This window comes from Rattus norvegicus, chromosome 1, assembly GCF_036323735.1.
Source record: "Rattus norvegicus strain BN/NHsdMcwi chromosome 1, GRCr8, whole genome shotgun sequence".
NCBI lineage: Eukaryota > Metazoa > Chordata > Mammalia > Rodentia > Muridae > Rattus > Rattus norvegicus.
The window spans coordinates 78,996,928-79,019,903 of NC_086019.1; the positions used below are offsets into that span (position 1 = coordinate 78,996,928).

The 22,976-nt window shown below is 41.5% G+C and overlaps 2 protein-coding genes across 22 annotated transcripts in view; both read right to left on the bottom strand.

Annotated features, from left to right (window-relative positions):
- Positions 1 to 4,555: 4,555 nt before the first annotated feature.
- Lilrb3 (leukocyte immunoglobulin like receptor B3) lies at positions 4,556 to 14,127 on the bottom strand. 21 transcript variants are annotated; one of them, XM_063277267.1, is made up of 16 exons: positions 13,938 to 14,127; positions 13,741 to 13,776; positions 13,276 to 13,560; positions 12,832 to 13,134; positions 12,251 to 12,535; positions 11,808 to 12,107; positions 11,216 to 11,500; positions 9,788 to 10,090; positions 9,271 to 9,567; positions 8,722 to 9,024; positions 7,077 to 7,108; positions 6,691 to 6,761; positions 6,530 to 6,615; positions 6,341 to 6,393; positions 5,007 to 5,162; positions 4,556 to 4,934 (listed from the first exon to the last, which is right to left on the bottom strand). In XM_063277267.1, exons 1-16 carry the CDS (start codon positions 13,969 to 13,971, stop codon positions 4,830 to 4,832), a joined length of 2,934 nt encoding a protein of 977 aa, XP_063133337.1. In that variant the 5' UTR covers positions 13,972 to 14,127; the 3' UTR covers positions 4,556 to 4,829. The 21 variants fall into 21 exon arrangements, 18 of the variants coding, with proteins under 18 accessions (XP_063133337.1, XP_038956577.1, XP_063133348.1 ...); XM_039100649.2 differs by having other exon boundaries at positions 6,691 to 6,766; positions 7,077 to 7,196; XM_063277278.1 differs by lacking the exon at positions 12,832 to 13,134 and having other exon boundaries at positions 6,691 to 6,766; positions 7,077 to 7,196.
- Positions 14,128 to 14,937: 810 nt separating this feature from the next.
- The window catches only part of Lilra5 (leukocyte immunoglobulin like receptor A5), a 61,996-nt gene continuing 53,957 nt past the window's right edge, over positions 14,938 to 22,976 (bottom strand). The window contains exon 6 of the mRNA XM_063274900.1: positions 14,938 to 15,185. Within this exon, the coding sequence (XP_063130970.1) occupies positions 15,145 to 15,185 (41 nt within the window). The 3' untranslated portion in view covers positions 14,938 to 15,144. The remainder of the gene's footprint in view (positions 15,186 to 22,976) is intronic.

Consider the following 22,976-nt stretch of genomic DNA (forward strand, 5'->3'; position numbering starts at 1 on the left):
GAGAAGTGTTTATCTGGTCGGTCCCTTCAGGTTCCGGTGGTGTCCATTAGGTTTATTTTTAATCAAAATACTTGTTGGACTGATGTATCTCTTTTAAGTTCAAAGCATTTAAGTCTACACTGTGAGATCCAGGACATCCAGAAGTACGTGGTGAGACCATGTCTCAAGAGACTCTCAGGACTCAAAAGGTCCTGAGATGATTGACCCTTCAGTGGGGAGAAGGAACTTATTAACTCGACCTCCAGCAGAAAGATGGGGCATCAAGTTAGGGATAGGTTGCTATCCCACAGTTAAAGCTCTGATCCATAATTGTTCCTGTCTGAAAGAAATGCTGGGATGGAAATGGAGAAGAGCCTAAGGAAAAGAAGGTCCAGAGATAGGCCCAAAGTGGGTTCCAGCTCCAGGGGAGGCCCCAAGACCTGATACTATTACTGAAGCTATGGGACATTCACAAAATGGACCTACTCTGACTGCTCTCCAAAAGAACCAACATGCACCTGAAAGAGTGAGATGTAGATGTGTACATCCAACCAATGAACAGAAGCTACTGATGCCTCTGGTTGAATTAGGGAAAAGCTGGAGGAAGCTAAAGAGGAGGGCAAATCTATAGGAAGACCATTAGTCTCAAATAACCTGGACCCTTGAGATCTCTTAGACTCTGGATCACCAACCAGGCAGCATACACCAGCTGAGACGAGGCCTCCAAAACATATTCAGCAGAAGACTCCCAGGTCTGGGATCAGTCAGAGAAGATGTTCCTAACCTTTAAGAGACTGGAGGACTCAGGAAGTTTAGAGGTCTGGAGGGGTGGCTGGGGTAGGGACATCCTTGGGGAGAATAGGGGGAGTACTAAGAGGGCAGGAGGAATGGGATGTGGAATCCTTGGGGTTGGACCAGGAGGGGAATAAAATCTGGAGTATAAAAATACATAGATCAATCAATCAATCAATCAATCAATCAAGAGCTAAAAGAAAATTTTGACCATACATTTTAAGGAATCTTAATGTAACTCATTGTTTCATCAGCTGGAATAGTGTAGGGACTTGTTTTTGTTTCTGCCACTGATATTTCATCTGAGTGAATAGCTCTTGTTCGTGTATAACCAGGAAAAGTTCATACAATACCACAAAGCATCTCAAGAGCTGGGTAGTCAACTGGCCATTGATTTGCTCAGGTTGAAGGAGTGAATGAGAACCAAGAAGAGGCTCTGAATAGAAAAACAAATAGCCCTTTCTGAGCTTCCGTAAGTGAAGGTGCTTACTAAGGAATGCACAATAAGTATTTGGAGTTAAGTACTGGTCCCTGGTGATTGAGACCATTCAGGCAGATATGAAAGAGTACAATGGAGATGATGTGCATGAAGAGATCGCAGTCATATTTGGGTTATAGTGTCAGCACAGAGGCAGCTAAGGGTGTAGAATGAGATTTAGAACTGTATGATATTCAAGCAGTTTGGTCTCAGAAACCAAACCCAAAAGTAATGAATCACAAAGTGACAGAAGCCATATATTCTGGAGCATATCCTACTACAGATCAGAGGAAACAAGAGTCAGATGCCCAGATCAGTTCTTCTTCCCCAGTCACTGTAGGGCATATACAATATGTCTGTTCATTTGGCACATTTGTGGCAACTGAAAGATGACATGATGCCCATTCTTACAGCACTGCTGGATCTTTGTGAGATGTAAAGATTGGAAGAAAGAATTCTAATCTGAGAGGAAATCTAAATCACAACCATTTTGTGCCTCATCAAGATGTCTCATCAGCTGAGAAGTCATCTGAAAATGGAGGGCCTGCTCAGGTTTCAGTCCGAGTACTCATAGGTATCTCTCTTTCAGGATTGATCCTGGGCCCTGAGAAGCCAGTACTGTCAGATAAGTGTCATCTTATCTGTCCCAGATTGGACATACTGGATGGGGACTATAGGTCACTCCTGAAAAAAAAAAGGAAATGGGGAACAGTAGGTGTGGGCTCATGCTAGCAATGCCTGAAATATACTGGGTCTGGTCACCTGGATCTGAAGAAGATATACTTGAACACAGATGCTGACACTTGAAGGGTCCTTTCTCTAAACTCACAATCAAGGTGGTGCCAAGCAATGTGGTAACCATTGGGAAATAGGTGACCATTTTCTGTGAAGGGTCCTTACATGCCAAAGAATACAGTCTCCACAAAGAAGGAAATCCAGATTACCTGACAACAACAACCCTTCTAGAAACTGAGAACACAGTCAAGTCCTCTGTCTCACCAATTCAATAGAATAATGCAGGTCATAACTGATGTTCCTATAAAAGTCTGACTAATATATCACGACAAAGTGACATCATGGAGCTGGTGATGACCTGTGAGAAGATCTAACCTATACCATGGGATCTTTCTTGAGAAAAGGATTGTGTTTACTGGGGACTCCCTTTCTCAAATCTGAGAAGAGGGTAACAATGTAGTTCACTTAACAGCCTTCTTCGTCTCTCTTCTGCCCTTCCCAGCTATGTTGTGACTTCAGGGAGAAATGTGAGCCTTCAGTGTGCATCACAAGTGATAAATGATAGGTTAATTCTATTGAAGGAAGATGAGATGTTCTTCATTGTGATGCCCTCGTGAAAAAAATTCCCTGTACTGTGGGGAGACCTTTTCACATTAGGTCCTGTGACATCCAACCAGAGGTGGAGATTCACATGCTATGGTTATTACTTGAGTAGCTTTCAGATGTGGTCAAAGCCAAGTAACCATTTAGAGCTATTGGTCTCAGGTAAGGAAGCCATTGGTTTCTCTTGAATAATATTACATCTCACAAAGGATCCCAGAGAAGGATGTGATGTGTGGTGGGTGATTGAGAACCAGGGCTATTGAACCCAATGTGTGATACAGCTGGATGTAAGGTACAGAAATCAGAGTTGAAATTAACAGTGGAACCCAAGATTTTCAGGAAATGTGGAGGTGTTATATGTTCCTCTGCTATTGTAGATCAGCTTATGTATCATTAAAAAGTATGACCTTGTTTGAGCAACTTTCCTATCAGAAATACCTCATGTTCTGCTTCCTTACAGGGACTCTTCACAAACCCACACTCTGGGCTCATCCAGGTTCCATGGTAACATCAGGGAGTCCTGTGACCATCTGGTATGAGGGGGACCACAAATTCCAAACATACATTCTATATAGACAGGGAAGCCTAGAATCCTGGGACAGACAGACCAAAAGGACTACAACAATGAAGCAGAGTTCACCATCTCATCTGTGACACATCTGAATTCAGGGTGATATTCCTGTTACTCTTACACTTCTGTTGCATGTTCAGAACCCAGTGACACCCTGGAGCTGGTAGTTACAGGTGATCATTCTCTCAGGAGTCTAAGATTCAGATGTTAGAAAACGCTGTTCTAGCAGTACCTCTTAACACAGGCCTGCTATGGAGGAAAATGTTGGTTGTTTGTGGTGATTTAATATTTCATATGTATCTTTCCTAGGAGTGTATTAAAAACCCAACTTTTGGAGCCTACAAAACCTTGTCGTAAACTTAGGTATGCTTATGACCATCTTATGTATCTCAAGTCAGAGATTTAACTGTTTCATTTTTAGAAATGATGATCAGATAATCTTCGGATCTCAATATATACATACATACATACATGTATGTATGTATGTATGTATGTATGTATGTATGTATGTATGTATGTATGTATACACTCTGGGGTGTCTCTGGCCAGTTTTCAAGAGGGCCCAATAACCTCCAGGAAAGGTGGAGGTGGAGGTTCAGATACTATGGCTCAAATTATTCTCAAGTGTGATCAGAAGCCAGTGACCTCCTCGAGCTTCTGTAGCATGGAGATTAAGGTTGATGAATATTTACAATGTGGGTAAAGCAAGTTCCATACTATATAATCTCAATTACCTAAGTGTATGTACACTTGCAGGATCTAGAACAACACACTAAGCTGAGCTGCAGGTGACGGGGTGACTTTGTTCTTGCCCTTTTGTGTTTTGTGTCCTGTAATGCATATATTAAAAAATAAACAAAAGCTTCTTTTAAAAACTTTAAAAATGTCAGGGAGCTGAAAGGGGGTTGGTTGGTGGTGGGGAACACCCTTATAGAAGAAGTGGAAGGGTTTATGATGAGGGCTTATGGCTGGGAAACTGGGAAAGGGAATAGCATTTGAAATGAAAATAAAAAATATCCAATTAAAAAAAGAAATAAAAAGTAAAAGCAATAGTTGAATGAGGAAGTCTTGCATAAGTTTATGCCTTATGACAAGCAAATTAGGCATAACTTATGGTTATTTCATCATTCAATTTTCAGCTTTATTAAGATACAATTGACAAAAGGTATATATTGAGATTAAAAGGTTTTGCAATTTTGTATATACATATGTATATGTATGTACATATACATATTGTATATGTAGATGTGAGAAAAATTGATGAAAAAAGAAACCATAAATGTGTAAGAGAGTGAAGAGTCTTTGAGCATATTTAGAGAGAGGGAAGGAAGAGAGAATGTAATTACACAACAATCTGAAAATATATCAAAACAAAAGAAAAACCACAGAACAAAAACTTCCTTCAGTCCTATTTTCTTTCTTCATTTTATGCATTGGTTACTAACAAAACATTTGCCCTATTTAAAACATGCAGGCATATTTCTTATCTCAGACTACATAATCAGGTGAGTCCCTGAAGATCTCAGAATACACTAGACACCAGATATTTTTGCACAATGACAGTGTGCCTGTGACAGATCTCATTTTCTGACATGGCTGAGTCCTTCCTCTCCCACGGAATGTAGATTCTAGATCTCTCTGGACTGGTTGACAACAGAGAAGGGTCTCAATTCAGCATATTCTTCCCGGAAAGAGGGAAGTTTGCCTGCCCTGTCTTGGTGTCATGATGTGCAGCTGGGCATAAATCACAGCATGAGAATCCTGAGATGTATCAGCCTGAAGTAGAAAAAAGTAGAAGGTTTGTGTTGGCCACTGGAAACCTGGGGATCTGGAGAAGTCAAAACACACCTGCTGATCTATGACTTGGTCTCTGTTTTTCTGTCTGTGTTTAGAGTGCTGTAATTCCTTTGGAAACAGGGAAGAAGAGGTAGTCTGTGCCCTTCTGAGTCTAGCAGGTTTCACCTGGGCATACAAGTGTATGGAGGGGTCATCCTGATGTTGGCTCTGCAGCACAGAAACAAAGAAACAAAAGGAGTGGATCTTAGTTTCCCCGAAGGTTCTTTAACCACCCTTAAACAGGATGGGAGAGTGATACTTCAGACATTTATATCAAAATAAACAATTGCTGATTGGGTCTTTGGTGACTTCCTTGGTACTTATAGCACCTATTTGTTTTTTTCCTGTGTTTCTGACATATAATTCAGAAACTTGCCTCCAGCTTTTGGAAAAAGAACAGTTTTGCTCTTAGGACACTTAAAACTACCATGTCCTGTACCTAGATATACCAGTTCATAACAGACCTGTAGGAGCTTCTTAGGCTTTTCCTCAAATTTCCTTTAAATTCATACTGACCATCTATGTCTCACCCAACCTCAACCCACCTCCTCTAATTCATTTCCCTCACACTTTGCGCTGCTCATTCTCTGTGTTGGTCTATACATCATCTCAACCCCCAATCTTATCTCAGTGGATAGAGAATTATGTTTGCTTTGGGTGCAGTCAATAGCAAAATCCATGAACTGGGGATGAACATAGTGGTTGCTATGGAAACAGTAACTTATGATGATTGCCCAGTGCCCATGTTTTAAAAAAGTCTAAGCAATAAAACACACGCCTGGAACCCAAGTGCTGGTGAGGTAGATACAGATACCCAGGAGTCAATGGCACCAATCCCCCTAAGTAATTAACTCCAGGGTCACTGACAGACCCTGTTTCAGAAGATAAGGTGGAAAAATAGAAGAAAACATTAAATGTTGACTTCTGTCCATGGCCTTGTGCTTACATACATGAGCACACACATACTCAGGAATGTGGTTCTCATGTACTAAAGTTTCCTGTTCATTTACTTGGTAGCTTTCTTCCAAGAGATTAAAACCAAGGCCGAATACATCCAATTTAATCAAATCACTTTACCATTGAGCTACAACTTCGGACCCTCATATTGTCTTCTGAGTCTCAGGAAGCATGCTAGTAACCAGACAGATACTGAGGAGTCAGAAAATAGGAGGCCGTGTGGTCACAAGTAAACAAAGCAAGAATGAGATTACATAGAAAACAGGTGCTTCCAGAAACAAGAAGCCAGCTTTGGATGACGCTGAGGTTCAGAAGAATGGAGAACAGAGGTTCTTTCTGTGGTATCCTAGGTCATAAGTTCTTAGTATTATGGTCAAAAATAATCTCACCAGTATGCCTAGCTCCACATTGTCTGCAGACCTTGTGACCTTCACAGTAGCATCTGTAAAAACAAAGCATACATAGTTTCCCCATACATATTCACAGGACCTGATTCATGCAATTTTTCTGATTGGAAAAGAGAAGAGGCCATGATGGTAATGGTATATAGTGAGAATTCAGAGTCCCTGATACTCTACCAGATGCTGAGACCTCAGTTATCTCCCTCCCAGGCCATCTTTTCTCACACAAGATTTCTTCCTGGATGGCAGGAGCTGGTCTGGAACTGAAGAGAAGAAGGTGTCGCGTAGCAGTGTTGGGTCAGGCATGTGGTGTCTAGGTTGTTGGACATGAGTTTTACCTCTTCTGCAGGTGTCCAACAATGCTCTTTGGCTCTACAGCTCCTTCTGGATGTTGCAAGTCAATCTTTGTCTGTACTGAAAAAAAAGAAAGAGCCTCAGCCTGGAGGTGGAGTCTCCTTACTCAACAACACCTCAGAAAGAAGGGACATTTAAAATTAATTACATATGTGTTCAAATATTCTAAGAGATAGAAAGGCTGATATAATACCTGACATTTCACATGTTTCTGAATTACATCTTCTGATCTGAGATTCTGTAGAAATATTCTAAATTTCTCTACTCCAGGCTGCAATTTCCCTTGGGCTCATTTCCTGAGCCCCTACATGGAGATCCCATAGTGGGACCCAGTGCCCACTGAGACCCAGGCATCCCACGTCCTACTCACCTCCTTTCCTGTGCTTGTTCTGATGCCAGAGTCTGAGGAAAAAGAAGAGGGTGAGGACAAAGAACAGTAGGAAGAAGACTACGGAGACCCATATCAAAGACTTCTGGTACTTTGCCAGTCCTAGAACACAAATGATATCGTGAGTGACAGATTGTAAAACAGAACCTACTATGTGAGTCTAAAGAGGACATCACAGAGCCTGCAAGGTTCTATACTAGGTCCTCTGCTATACTATGGTTGTTTGATTGGTGGTTATGGAAAGGAGACTCCTGACTTGTGAATGCGGTTGTCTCTGAATCCTTTGACAGCTCTTAGAACTCTATTCTTCCTACTGGGTTGCATCAGTTAACCTTGTTGTGAGAGTTTGTTGTATGTCTTATTGTGTCATGTTGTTATGTGTTGAACTGATAGCCCTATGTGGCCTGCTTTTTTCTGATGGATGCATGTTGGAGAGTATATCTGGGGGAGATAGAAGGTTGGGGCATCTGGGAGGAGTGCAGTAAGGGAAAGCTGCATCAAAATGTATTGTATAAGAGAAGAATGGCTATCTCTCAATCTGATAGCATGCAACATGGAACTATATCCCAACAGTTCCAGTCAATTTACCTGCCCTAGGTCACCTAGAAGAAAGGCATGTTGCTAAGGATTGATCTCAAGGTACCTGGCCTACCATCTTGTTCCCCACACTGGAGCTAAATATTACAAACTTGAAGAAAAGATCCTCGATGCTCTTCCCTAGCCTTGTACCACACCCCTACTCAATGTCACCATCCCAGCACCAAATAGGATAGGACTATTGAAGAAGTGGGTTCTAGAGCCTTTCTCTGTAAGTAGATGACACATAATATGAGCAATAACAAGAACTTGCTGTCTGAGAGAGCTCTCAAATTTCAACTTGTGGAAACTGAAAAACACATGGTAGAGTGGTTTTTTTCCATGTCAACCCCTCCAAAAGAAAATTCACCAATCCCATAAATAGCATGATCCATATCCCCTCCCTGAAACAGAGTTCTTGCTTAGTCCTCTGTGGTCAGACACAATGTAAATTTCAGTACCTGAAATTGAATGAAACAATCAGGGGGAATTGACACCCTCTCTCATTTATGTGCTCCTCTCAATATCAGTGTTCATCAGAATCCTTGTATTGTAGTCTAGCCTATGAGATTCTGGGTTTCTGGGGATGATGCTAAATTCTGTGCTTCATACCCAGCACATTGATCATCATCCAAGCTGATATAGGAATGAAGACTCATGGGGAGATAGTGTTTCCCATTATTCTGGATGGAAAGTCTTCCTGGATAGGAAAATCTAAGACCTTTGTTGGAATGGGAATCTTTTGGAGTACCAAAAGATTGTGGCAAATAGATTGTGAGAATGATGTATGGAAGGCTACTCGAATATTTTCATCTCTTTTCTGTCTTACAGCTATACTGCAGCCTCTCCAGAACCTTTCACTTCCTACATAGAATTTTCTCAATTCCAATGGAGATGGTAGAGTGTTCATTAATTTTAAAACATTAAATTATTTCTTAATCTCTTCTTATGACCATCCCTGTGTTAAACTTCTTCCTATGCCAGGCAAAAGCTTTCTTGATCATGAATAGTGGGTTACTTTCTGAACTTACACAAGCCAGAATCACCTCACCTGAAACTTTGATCTCCACAGGAACACTGGGGTGTGACAACAGGTAAGGAGATGAGCTTTGAGAACCAAAGCACGTAAAGATACCCCCAATGTTTGGGGTCACAGCACTCAGGGAGAATTCTGCCTTACATTGTGGACCTTGGAACTTTAATCTTTGGTGCATGTAGGGATAGGCATCACCTTTCTTGAACAGAAAGAAAGTGTCCATTGGTATTGATGATTGACAGAGAAGGGTCACATTCTCTCCTGAGGACACAATGGTGCCTGGATTCACTGAGAGGCTTGGTGTAATAGGAGGATGTCCTGGCGAAGAAAAACATGAGTGAGGAACTTCAGTCACAGTTCTGAGGTTCTATTTCAGTATCTAGTCTATATATTCACAAACAGTCCTTCACCCACTCCTTTGTCTATAGATAGATTTATGAGATCTCTGAGACAATTAACCTCACCCTGATATTTTCATCATTATCTTGATGATCAATCCAAGGTCTCCTCCCAGTTGAGCCAGTGCCAAATTGATTCCCTACTAAATTCATGGCTTTTCCTCACCTGTGACCAGAATGTCTTGAGGAACACTGGGGGCTGACCACTCAGAAGAAAATCTGGATGCACCATAGCATCTATATTGGCCAGCAATAGAGAAATCCACAGAATATAAAAAGAAGTTGGCATAATACTCTCCAGTCTGTGACTGGCTGACAGAGAGCTGTGGGAGGTCACTTCTACCCTCTTTGGATAGAGAAAATCTGTCATAACTGAGCTCAGAGGAACACCGGAGTGTCAGGTTCTCTCCAGGGGCCAGAACAGGGCCTTGTTGGTTCAGCAGAGAGGGCTTCCTTGAAACCCCTAGAAAAATGAGATAGCAAGTCATCCAGCTAGATCTTGCAATGCATTTCACCTCTCATTCTGCTGTTACTATGACATGGTCTCTAATACTTTGGGCCATAGTAGTCAAGACCTTTCTACAGCCATTCATTTCCCAGAAACCTCCTGGTTATGGCAAAGCTAATAACAAAGTATTTGGGGGTATCAAAATACAGTTAAATAAAAGACAAGATTTCCTCACCTGAAACATGTATCTCCAGAGGATTACTGGCCTCTGACCACAGATGTGGAGTACTTTCATTGAATCCATAACATCTAAATGGCCCTTTCTTTCTAGATGCCACAGAGATCTCAGAGAACAGAGCCTGGGACATCTCGGTGGGTATGAACTGTGCCCTCTGGAATCTGGAGAACTTCAAATCTTGCCCAGTCACAATGTACCAATCATATATTGTTGATGAGGCACAATAGAGGGTCACATTTCCACCTGAGGTCACCATAGGACTGGGAAAGGCTGAAAGAGTAGGTTTGCCATGGTGAACACCTAGAAAAGGAAGAGGCAGGATATTATATGAGACAAAGGTCTTATTGCCTCCTGCACATCGACTGTGGATGAGCAAATTTGAAACAGTATTTCCTGGAGAAAAAGGAAAGGATTATGAACCTTGGTGAATTGTCATCTGTCAATGCTTGCTCCAGGTTGTGACTTAGCTCTGTCTACCCAGCAAAGTTGTAAGAGTAACAATTATATTGCCCTGCATCTAGGCTTGTCAAAGAAGGGATGGTGGATTTTTTTTCTTATTATTTTCTATTTAGGACCCTCTGTCCCAGGTTCGGGGCTTCCCTGTTTAGGTATCACATACTTATAGGTTCCTAGGGTCCCCACACACCAAATGGTTGCAGGACTCCCTGAGGGGATCACAGAGGCTGAATGAGCCAAGAGGGAGGGTTTTTGAAGGGACCTGCAAAGTAGAGGAAGCGATATATATCTTAGGACTGCTGCACAGAAGTCACAGTTACAAATCACATTTAAACTGATATAAAGTAGCAGAAAGACACATAGTATCCCATATTTCCCTGAACTCTTTATATCTACTGTTATTATCCACCTAGACTTTCATACATAGGTCCAACTGTATCACACATTCTGTGATATTAGGTTCAGGAGCCTTGATTCACTAGCTCAACACATATCATCTTTGCCAGGGATCCTGTATCTGTGGTGATATCATTCATGAAAGGCGAGGGTTTTCTAACCTGAGATGAAGAGCTCTAGCTGGTTACTTGGCACTGACCACAACTGGGAGCTATTGAAGTAATAGCCATAGAATGTGAACCTCTATCTCTGGTTGGGGCTAACAGGACCCAATGTGAACTGCACCCAGGATGACTTTGGATATGTATTCTGTATATATGCAACCCTGGAGAGCTTCTCTTCTTTTTTAATTAGCAAGAACCTGTTATATGCTTGTTGTGAGTCACACTGAATAGTCACATGCCTTCCTGAGGTCACCATAGGGCTGGGAATGGCTGACAGGGTAACTTTGCTGTGGTAAACTCCTAGAAGGAAATAGTAAGCCTGTTTGGAGGAATATATAGTAAACATTGTCTGGGTCTTCTGGAAATTGAGGAAGAGGAAATTCCCAAGGATTTGGAAGTGACTTCTCACCTGTCATCACCAGCTCCAGTGTGTCACTGTGCTGTGACCACCCACCAAAATTGTAACAGTAACAGCGATATTGCCCTGCATTATGCTTTTCCATGAATGCAATGAAGAACATGGCCTTGTTACCAGGCTCCTTTGGAGTTTGTCTGAGCCAGGATGATGGGCTTCCTTCTTTATACAGGAAATATATTTGAGTTTCCATGGTCCCTTCACACCAAATGGTCACAGAATTTCCTGATTCAATCACTGAACCTGGCTCAGCCCACAAGGTGGGTTTCTGGAGGTTCCCTGCAAGAAAGTAGGTGAGCAAGAGGTGGGGCTTTGCACAGTTTTACAGTAAAGATCAATCATACTGTGCTGACTCTTGTCTTTATCCATGAATGGCCAAAGGCCTGGAAATGTAATGGGAGGACCCACCACTCACATGACCATCCAGGTTCCATTATCCCATTTACTGAATGATAACAGTCACAGTCTGCATGCTGTGTATTGGCTCAGGAGCCTTGGATCCTCAGACAAATGGCATACCAGGGTATCTACTGGGAACCTGTGTCAGGTTCAGTATTATTCTACAGATACTCTCCAGCTCCCTCACCTGAGACCAGGAAATCCAATGGATCGCTGGCTTCTGACCACACCTGAGGATTATCTGTATAATAGCCATAGCATCTGAATCTCCACCTTTGTCTAGAGGTTATTGGACCCACTTGAAATCGGGCTAGAGATTCTCCAGAATATGAGTATTGTAAGTCAAAGAATCGGTAGATTTTCTGATCATCATCCATTAAAAGGAAACAGTTAAAACTCTGATTTGAGGTACATGAGATGGTCACAGTCACTCCTAAGTTTACAATAGGGTTTTTCAGGGCCAAAAAGATGGGTTTTTTGTAGACTCCTAGGAAAGATACATATGAAATATTAAATCGGCATTAATAATCAACATTGTCTTCCATAGCTGGCCTGTTGGAGGAGGTAGTGTTAGGTATGTATTTCCTTGGTAATAATATCTGGATCTTAGACTCCTGAGAACACTCTCACCTGTAACCACCAGCTCCAGGGTGTCACTGTGTTCTGACCACCCAGCAGAGGTGTAAGAGTAACAGAAATAATGCCCTGCATTCAAATATGTCACAGATGGGATGGTGAATTCTGCTTTATTGTTATAGTCCTTTTGGGTCTGTCTGTTCCAGGACTCTAGGCTTCCCTGTCTATATAGCACATATGTTTGTGTTTCTTGGTCCCCCTCACACCAGATGGTCACAGGGCTCCCTGATGTTACCATGGAACCTGGATGAGCCCAGAGTATGGGTTTGTGAAGGGTCCCTGTAAGGAAGCAGAACATGAGATTTCTATTAGCAAAGTTGCTCAAAGAAGGTCATACTTTTTAATGATACATAAGCTGATCTACAATAGCAGAGGGACATATAATGTTTTCACACTTCACAAAACTCTTGAGCTCCACTGTTAACATCACCCTTGATTTCTGCACTTTACATACAGCTATACCACATATTGGGTACAATAGCCCTAGTTCTCAATCACCCACCACACATCACATCCTTCTCTAGGATCCTTTGTCAGTTATAATATCATTAAAGAGAAAGCAATGGTTTCCTTACCCGAGACCAATAGCTCTAAATGGTTACTTGGCTTTGACCATATCAGAGAGCTACTCAAGTAATATCCATAGCATGTGAACCTCCATCTCTGGTTTGAGGTCACAGGACCTAATGTGAAAATGGCTCCCCATAGTACAGGGTATATTTTCCATGAGGGCATTGCAGTGGAGAACTTCTCATCTTCCTTCATTAGAATGAACCTATCATATACTACTTGTGATGCACACTGAAGAGTCACATTTCTCCCTGAAGTCACAACATAGCTGGGAAGGGCAGACAGTGTGACTTCACCAAGGATAACTCCTAAGATGGATGAGAAAGCCTGTTAAGTTAACTCCCATGGGAAGCATTGGTACCCTCTTCTCGGATTTGAGAAAGGGAGTTCCCAGTGAACATAGTCCACTTCTCAAGAAAGATCCCACAGTATAGGTAAGATCTTCTCACCTGTCACCACCAGCTCCATGATGTCACTTTGTCGTAATTTGTTAGTCAGGCTTCTATACGAACACCAGTATTGTCCTGCATTATTCCATTGAATTGGTGAGATTGAGAACTTGGCCTTGTTCTCAGTTTCCAGAAAGGTTGTTGGTGTCAGGTAATCGGGACTTCCTTCTTTGTGGAGACGGTATTCTTTGGCATGTGAGGACCCTTCACAGAAGATGGTCACCTGTTTCCCAGTAGTTACCACATTGCTTGGCACCATCTTTATTGTAGGTTTAGTGAAGGCACCTGCAAGTATCAGTATCTGTGTTCAAGGATATCTCCTTCAGATACCAGTGTTCAGACCCAGCATGTTTCAGACATCCCCAGCATCAGCCCACACCTACTGTTCTGCATCTCCTTTTTTCAGAAGTGACCTGTAGTCCCCATCAAGTATGTCCAAACTGGGAAAGCTAAGAAGACACTCACCTGACAGGACTGGGTTCTCGGAGCCCAGGATCAATCCTGAAAGAGAGATACCTGTGAGTATTTTCATTGAACCCTGAGCAGACCCTCCACTTTCAGATGTCTTCTGAGCTGAAGAGACATCCTGATAAATAAAGGCATGGTTGTAAGGTAGATTTCCTCTCAGACAAGACTTCTTCCTCCCAATCTTTACATCTCACCAAGATAAGCAAGGGCTGTGAGAGTAGAAACCATGGCATCTTCCAGTTGCTGCAGGTTTTCAGAGCTTGTCTTCTTGCCAAATGTACAGACACAAAGTGTATGGTCTACACAGGCTGGTTTCTTCTTTGTGTCATGAGGATGTCATATTATGAGGCTCTGAGGAAGAGGAACTGATCTGGGGCATCTGACTCTCTTTTTTATCCAGATCTGTAGTAGGTTGGGCTCCAGAATATGTGGCTTCTGTCTTTTTGTGGTTCTTTAGTTTTGGTTTCTGAGACAGAAACCCTTGAATCTCATACAGTTTAAAAAAACTCATCCTATTCCCTCAGCTACCTCTATACTGGCACTACAACCCAAATCTGACTGTGTTCTCTTCATGCACAGCACCTCCATTGTACCCATATGTATCTGCCTGGATGGTCCCAATCAAAAGAGACTAGGACCTAACACAAAATATGTCTGGTTGTTTCCTGAGTCTGCATATTCACATATAAAAGCTCAGAGTCGGATGATCTTTTTCTCTCAGAGCATCTTCTTGGTTATCATTCATTCTTTCAGCCATACCAAACTAACGGTCAGTTGACTACTCAGCCTTTGAGATACTTTGGGGATATTATATGAAATATTCCTGTGGATACATAAACAATGCATATTCACACAAGACGAGACAGCAGTGTCAGAAAACTTCATTTCTGTCAAGACTGGATACAAATTCATCTGATGAACCAATGTGTTAAGATTCATTAGAAGTGTGTGATCAAATTTTCAAGGCTTTCTGATTTTTTGAGACAGAGTCTCACTATATAGCTCAGGATGGCCTGATTCTCACTATGTAGACCAAAATGCCTTGAACTCAAAGAGATACACCAACCAGACATTGACTACTAAGTGTTGAGATAACAATATGCTCCACTGTGCAAAGAAACATTGCCAACTTTCAGTGTTTATATCACTGCAAAAAATTAAAAAGCTTTACTCTTAATATTTTAATTGTCTAATGTTCCACATGGAGAGCAGTAGCCCAGGAGTCTCTACACCATGAAGGAATTCTGATGGGACCAATCTCTGTGTAATCATAGTGGCTGAGATGTCAAAGGGCAAAAGTCATGTCATGTCCAGAGCTCAGTGTTGGACAGCAAGGGAAGATGCAGGTCAGTGCTGCTGGGAGGATGCATAATGGAAGAGACACTCTGAGAAGCTGATTTTTCAGTTACTGTGGTTTGTGCAGAGGAAACTTGCAGAGATATCTGGAAGAAAATATGATATTTTCATGAGTCTTGTTGATTTGACTCCACTCTGTTGAAAAACTGCTATAGATATATTGCCATTTTCTTAGCAACATATATCATTCCTGTAGAAACAACCCAATCAACACGCTTATGTCTTTGGTATTCCTATTTATCTGTTCAGAATTCTTCCTAGTTTTGAGTTAATTCATGTACATACCCAAATGCCCATTCCAGCTTAAATGTTGCTAGTGTCTTAACTATGAGCCTTAGCATCATCCTATCTACTATCAGTCTCACTTTTAACCATGGTTATGGGGTCAGAATCCTTGTGACTATGAGGTGCACATGATTCACTAACTTTCTGACTTTTTACAACATAGTTGTAAACATAGTTGGGGTATAAGAGATTTTTAGTCATGTAAATGTTGCAATCAAATGGTTACTGTATGCTCTCCTGATATACAGATGGTTCATATTTCAAATCTAATTTGTAAAGGTCAGCAAATGTATGGGTTAAAAACAGAACTGAAAATTAGTTTCCAAATAGAGAAGATTCTGTATTCAAGAAAAAAGGCTAACACTGCACAGTCCCTGAACAGAGTGTCATGAAGGATCACTTTAAGGAGACTACGTCCACCATGTTGGGTGAGGTATGTTCAGAACCACTCACTTAGTAAGTGCTAAGAAAGTATGTGCCCTGTGTTCTTGTTGCAGATGGGTACTCTGATGCCTCCTCTTACTGTCCGGTGTCCACAGTGACAGTAAAATTGACTAGTTTCTACTTTCATCCATTGGCATCTGTCTCATGTGTACAGTTTAAGTTTGCAAGCCACATTGTATCCATCCCATGAAAGAATAGCAATCAATAACCCATGCATTTAATCGAAGGCATTATCCCCTTCTCAAAGTGAACTGATTGACAACAGAAGTGTTTATCTCAAGCTGCATTCTCCCTTTCCTTATGTATCAGTTCAGTTTCTGTTTCTATAACTTAGTATTTGACCCTGTTTCATTGTAAGGAAATCTGGTTAGATTAACTGTTAATTTTCAAATATAAAAATCTAACCTCCAGCAACCACGCATGAGCATCCTCAGGGTAAGGATGCTGTTTGCTGTGGCACTGTATGCTAGAGAAAGGAAATAGTTAACCTGATGAGAGTTGCTCCCTCCCCTGCTGGCCTGGATTGTGCTTTCCTTGCTTTTTATTTTGTTCCCCTAACTTCCTCATTGCTAGACAAGGCATCCCCTCCTCCTCAACATTCTATATTTAAACCTCATCATTTCTCCTTCCTCAATCTTTCTCTTCCTTTTTCTTTTTTTTATTGGAGAGTTTTTTATTTACATTTCAAAAGTAATTCCCTTTCTCGATTTCCCATCCATAAACCCCTTAACCCATTCCATCTCCCCCTTCTTTTATGAGGGTATTCCCCCTGCTCAACCAGCCACCCCTTACTGCCTCCCCACCCTGACATTCTCCTACACTGGGGTGATCCATCCTTGGCAGGACCAAGGGAATCTCCTCTTATTGGTGGTCAACAAGGCCATCCTCTGCTACATATGCAGCTGGAGCCATGGGTCTATCCATGTGTACTCTTTGGGTAGTGGTTTAGTCCCTGAGAGCTCTGGTTGGTTGGCATTGTTGTTCTTAGGGGGTTGGAAGCCCCTCCAACTCCTTCAATCATTTCTCTAACTCTTTATCTTATGACCACAGCTCTTTACCTGCCACTGCAGATTCTGTCTCAATGTTCCAAGTATTCATGCTCACTGCAGGAATGTTGCTATCTTCCATTTAAGACAGAAGAGTAATACTTTAGCACTGTACAACCTCATCAAGGCATATCTCCTGGCTCAGAACACTGCTCTGAGTTGTCATAACTACCCCTACAAAAATTATTTTTGATCTCCCATCAAATAAAACTCCTTTGTTGAAAATACCACACACTTTGATTGTAAAACATGAAGAAATAAAACTGAAAATGAGCTGATATTTTCTCCTTTTCAAAGAATCATAATCTCAAATATGTTGTGTAGACTGTTAAGAAAGAAAAGTCTACAGTCCTACCTAACCCTATGTCCTATAATACCTACCTGCAAGGCATCTACCGACTTGTACACTAAGCATGATCTTTAAGGAAATTGTTTTCTTATCATATATTATGTCCGTTTCACAAGAGAGAATGCATACATTATAATGTATATTGGGTCAAAAATTTACTGATGGAGATGGGAGCCTATGTAACTGTCCTTTGAGAGGTTCTGCCCAGCAGCAAATGGAAACATTTGCAAAGACCCACAACCAAACATTAGGTGGAGCATGGGGAATCTTATGGAAGAGTTGGTGGAAGGATTGAGGGACCCAAAGAGCACAGAAACTCTACAGGAAGACCAACAGAGTCAACTACCCTGAACCCAAGAAGGTTCCCAGAGACTGATCCACACCCACTTGACTACCCATCCTGTACATATGTAGCAAATGTGCAGCTTGGTCTTCATGTGGGTTCCCAACAACTGGATTGGGGCTGTCCCTGAATCTGCTACTTGTCTACAGATCCCATTCCCCTAACTGAACCACCTTGTCTGGCCTTAGTGGGAGAGGATTGCCTAGCCCTGCAGTAACTTGAAATGCCTGGGTGGTGATATCCAAAGAGGGGTTGGGAGTGTTCACAATTGACTTTAACAAAGCAGCTGAGGAGAAGGTGAGGGGAAAATGAAGGGAGGATCTGTGTGAAGGGGTACTGGGAGGAGAGGGGAGCTGATATTGGCATGTGAAGTGAATTAATTAATTAATTATAAAGAGAAATCACCAGCTTGTCTGCTCCTCTAAAGACACCACAACCTGAAGACCTTCCAAGAGGTTTGCAGCACTCAGAGCAATAGATAAGGGACCCAACCACCCAAAAAGACACAGTCACTAAGAATCCTGAAGTGCCCAGTCATCTCAGGACTCATCACCCCACAAGTGCCCTGCCCTCAAATTCCACTCCCCTCTGGCCAGCACCTTCTGCCAAGCAGATCACCAGATTGTCTGCTTCTCTAAAGCCACCCAGGATGAAGGCCTCCAAGGAGTTCTGCTGCATGCAGAGGAACTGGGCAGTGACCCAACAGTGTGAAAGTCTCAATGGAGTTCTGTTGCACACAGGGCAATAGACCCAACAGTCTGAAGGCCTATCAGGAGAGCCACTGCAGCCAGGGCAACAGGTCATCAGTATACATGCCCCTCTGAAGACCCCACAGAAAGAAGGCCTCACAGGAGATTTGCTACAACCAGAACCAACGGCCTACCAGGAGACCTGCAGCAATCAAGAGACACAAGAGGCAGACAGCAGACAAAGACAGACAGACTAGCTAACAACATGGATAACCAGATAGTGAGAGACAAGCAAAAAACCGTAAGCATCAGAAGTCAATATACTTTGGCATCATCAGAACCCTATTCTCCCAACACAGCAAGCCCTGATATACAAACAAACATAAAAATCAGAAAGTTGACCTAAAATCCTATCTTGTGAAGATAATAGAGACATTTTAAAGAGGATATAAATAACTCACTGAAAGAAATACCAGGAAAGGCAGGTAAACAGAAATACTTACAGATAACACGGATAAATCCCTTAAAGAAATACAGGAAAACACAATCAAGCAGGTGAAAGAATTGAACAATTCTGTCCAAGAACTAAATGGAAGTATAAACAATAAGAAAAACACAAATAGGGGCAAATCTTGAAATGGAAAACCTAGGAAAGAGATCAGGAATTACATATGTTAATTATCACCAACAGAATACAAGAGATAGAAGAGAGACTCTCGGGTATAGAAGATATCTTAGAAGATATTGACATAGCTCTCAAAGAAAATACAAAACATAAAAACATTCTAAGCCAAAACATCACACATGAAAAGACCAAATCTAAGAAAAATAGGAATAGAAGAGAGCGAATATTCCCAGTTCAAAGGACCTGAAAATATCTTCAACACAATCATAGAAGGAAACTTCCCCAACCTAAAGAAAGAGATGGACATAAAGGTACAAGAAGCCTATAGAACACCAAAACAAATGGACCAGAAAAGAAAGTCCTCTCTTCACATAATAATCAAAACACTAAATGCACAGAACAAAGAAAGTATATTAAAGCTGCAAGGGAAAAGGACCAAGTAACATACAAGGGTAGACCTATCAGAATTACACTAGACTTCTCAACAGAGGTTATGGAAGACATAAGAGCCTGGTCAGAGGCAGACTCTAAGAGAACGCAAATGTCAGCCCGGGCTGTTATACCTAGCAAAATTCTCAATCAACATAGATGGAGAAAACAAAATAATTCAGGAAAAAAAAAACAAGTTCAAACAATATCTATCTGGCAATCCAGCCCTACAGAGGATTCTAAAAGGAAAACTCCAACACAAGGAGGGTACCTACACCAAAAAAAAAAACAAAAAACAAAAAACAAAAAACAAAAAACAAAAAACAAAAAAAAAACCCCAAAAAACAAAAACAAAACCAAAAACAACAAAAACAAACAAAATAAAACCCAAGATATTAATCATCTCACAACAAAGCCAAAATGAAAGAATCACATACACATAATGCCACCTATAACAACAAAAATAACAGGAACTAGCAATCATCTGTATTTAATATCTATGAATATCAACAGAATCAATTCCCTTATAAAAAGACATAGGTTAACAGACTGGATACTCAAACAGAATCCAGCATTTTGCTGCATAAAAGAAACACACCTCAATAACAAAGATAGGCACTATCTCAGAGTGAAAGTCTGGAAAAAGTCTTCCAAGCAAATGGTCCCAAGAAACAAGCTGGAGTTGCCACCTTAATATCGAATAAAATAGACTTTCATTTTTTTATTGGTTATTTTTATTTACATTGCAAATATTATCCACCTTCTCAATTTCCCCTGAGCAAACCCCCTATCCCATCCTCCCTCCACACTGCTTCTATGAAGGAGCTCACCCACCCAACTACCTACTCCTGCCTCACTGCCCTAGTATTTGCCTACACTGAGGCATCGAGTCTCCATAGGACCAAGGGCCTCCCCTCCCATTGATCCCAGATAAGGCAATCCTCTGCTCATAAACAGCTCAAGCCATGGGTCCCTCCATGTGTACTATTTAGTTGACTGTTTAGTCCCTGGGAGTTCTGGAGTGGGGGTCTGGTTGGTTGATATTGTCTTTCTTCCTATGGTGTTGAAAACTTCTTCAGCTCCTTCAGAGTTGATATCTGCTCAGACTTGTTGTTTGCTACAAGCATCTGCATCTGTATTGGTCAGGCTCTAGCAGAGCCTCTCAGGGGACAGCCATCCCAGGCTCCTGTCAGCAAGTATTTCTTGGCATCAGTAATAGAGTATGGGTTTGGTGGGGCAGTCTCTGGATGGACTTTCCTTCTGTCTCTGCTCCATTATTTGTCCCTGCATTTCATTTAGACAGGAACAATTCTGTGTTAATATATTTCAAACAAGTGAGTGACCCAATCCCTCATGCCTAACCTCTGTATATGGTCTCTACTGCTTCTCTCTACCTTTTGTTGAGTATTTCAGCAAAAAATACTCCACTTAGGTCCTGGAAGTCTCTTGCTTTCCTGGAATCTGGGACTTTCTAGTGAATATCCCAATTCCCCATCCCCCACTGCCTCCTTTCAATTTCCTTCCTCTGTCCATTCCTACATGTGAACCTGTCCCCCCTTTTCCTCATCCCCTTCTCTCCCTCCAAGGTCCTTTCCTACCTCTACCTTCTGTAATAATTGTGTCTCCCCTTCTAAGCACGACTTAAACATCTACAATGGGTCTTGCTTTTTCTTGAACTTCATATGGTCTGTGAATCATACCATTTTGATTCATTTTGGGTATTTTGAGATTTTTCCTCCTTAATATCCATTTATCATTGAGTATATACCATGTGTGTTCTTGTGTGACTGGGTTACCTCACTAGTATATTTTTCAGTCCTATCCATTTGCCTGCAAATTTTATAAAGTCACTCTTTTTAATAGGTGAGTAGTACTACATTGTGTAAATGTACCACATTTTCTGTATCTATCTCTCGATGGAGGGACATCTGGATTGTGTATAGCTCCTGGCTACTAAAAAAGGCAGCTATGAACATAGTTAACCATGTGTCATTGTTATATGTGGAAACATCTTTTGGGTATATACCCAGGAGTGGCATAACTGAATCCTCAGGCAGTACTATGTCTAATTTTATGAGGAGTCACCAGACTGATTTTCAGAGTGGTGGAGCCAGCTTGCAGTTCCACCGACAATGAAAGAATGTTCCTCTTTCTTCATATCCTCACCAGCATCTGCTGTTACCTGAGTTTTTGATCTTAGCCATTATTATTGGTGTGAGGGGGAATCTAAGAGTCACTTTGATTTGCATTTCCCTGATGGCTGGAGATAGTGAACATTTCTTTAGGTGCTTCTTAGCCAACTGAGATTGCTCAATTGAGAATTCTTTCTTTAGCTCTGTTCCCATTTCTAGTAGGGTTATTTGGTTCTCTAGAGTCTAACGTCTTGAATTCTTTGTACATTTTGGATGTTAGCCTTTTATTAGATGTAGGGTTGGAAAAGATCTTTTGCAAATCTGTAGGTTGCCATTTTGTCCTGTTCAGAGGATCAATTAGCCTACAGAAGCCTCTCAATTTTATGAGATCCAATTTGTCTATAGTTGGTCATAGAGCCTGAGTTATTGGTGTTCTGTTCAGGAAATTTTCCCCTGTGCTGATGTGCTCAAGGCTCCTTCCCATTTTCTCTTCTTTTAGATTTAGTGTATCTGCTTTTATGTTGAGGCCCTTGATTCACTTGGACTTGAGATTTGTACAAGGAGATAAGAATGGACCAATTTGCATTCTTCAACATGCCATCTGCCACTTTAGCGCCTGCTATTTGGTGAATATGCTGTCTTTTTGTCACCGGACGGATTTGGCTTCCTTTGTCAAAGATCACATGATCATGGTTGTGTAGTTTTAATTCTGGATCTCTTCAGTTCTATTTCATTAATCTACCTGTCTTTGTACAAATGTCGTGCTATTTCATCACTATTGCTCTGTCATCCTGAGGTCAGGGATTGTGATTCCCCCAGAAGGTTTTATTGTTGAGAATAGTTTTTGCTAACCTGCATTTTTGTTATTCCAGATGATGTTGACAATTGTTCTTTCTATCTCTCTGAAGAACTGAGTTGGAATACTAATGGGGATTGCAATGCCTCTGTAGATTTCTTTTGGTAAAACGGCCATTTTTAATCCTGTCCATCCATGATCATGGGAGATCTTTCCATCTTCTGAGGTCTTCATGAGTTTCTTCCTTTATAGAGTAGAAGTTCTTGTTATGAAGATCTTTTACTTACTTGGTTAGAGTCAGACCAAAATATTTTTATTGACTTTTTTATTTACATTTCAAATGTTATCCCTTTTCCCAGTTTCCCATCCATTAGCCCCCTATCATATCCCCTGCTTCTATGAGGTGTTCCCCCACCCAACCACCCACCCCTTCTCGCCTCCCCGCCCTGATAGTCTCCTACAATGGGGGATCCAGTCTTGACAGGACCAAGGGATTCACCTCCCATTGGTGCCTGAGGCCATCCTGTGCTACATATGCAGCTGCAGCCATGGGTTTATACATGTGTACCCTTTGGATGGTGGTTTAGTACCTGGAAGCTCTGGTTGGTTGGTATTTTTGTTCTTATAGGGTTGCAAAACCCTTCAGCTCCTTCGATCCTTTCTCTATTTCCTCCAGTGGGGACCCTGTTCGCAGTTCAATGGTTAGCTGCAAGCATTGGCCTCCATATTTTATATTACT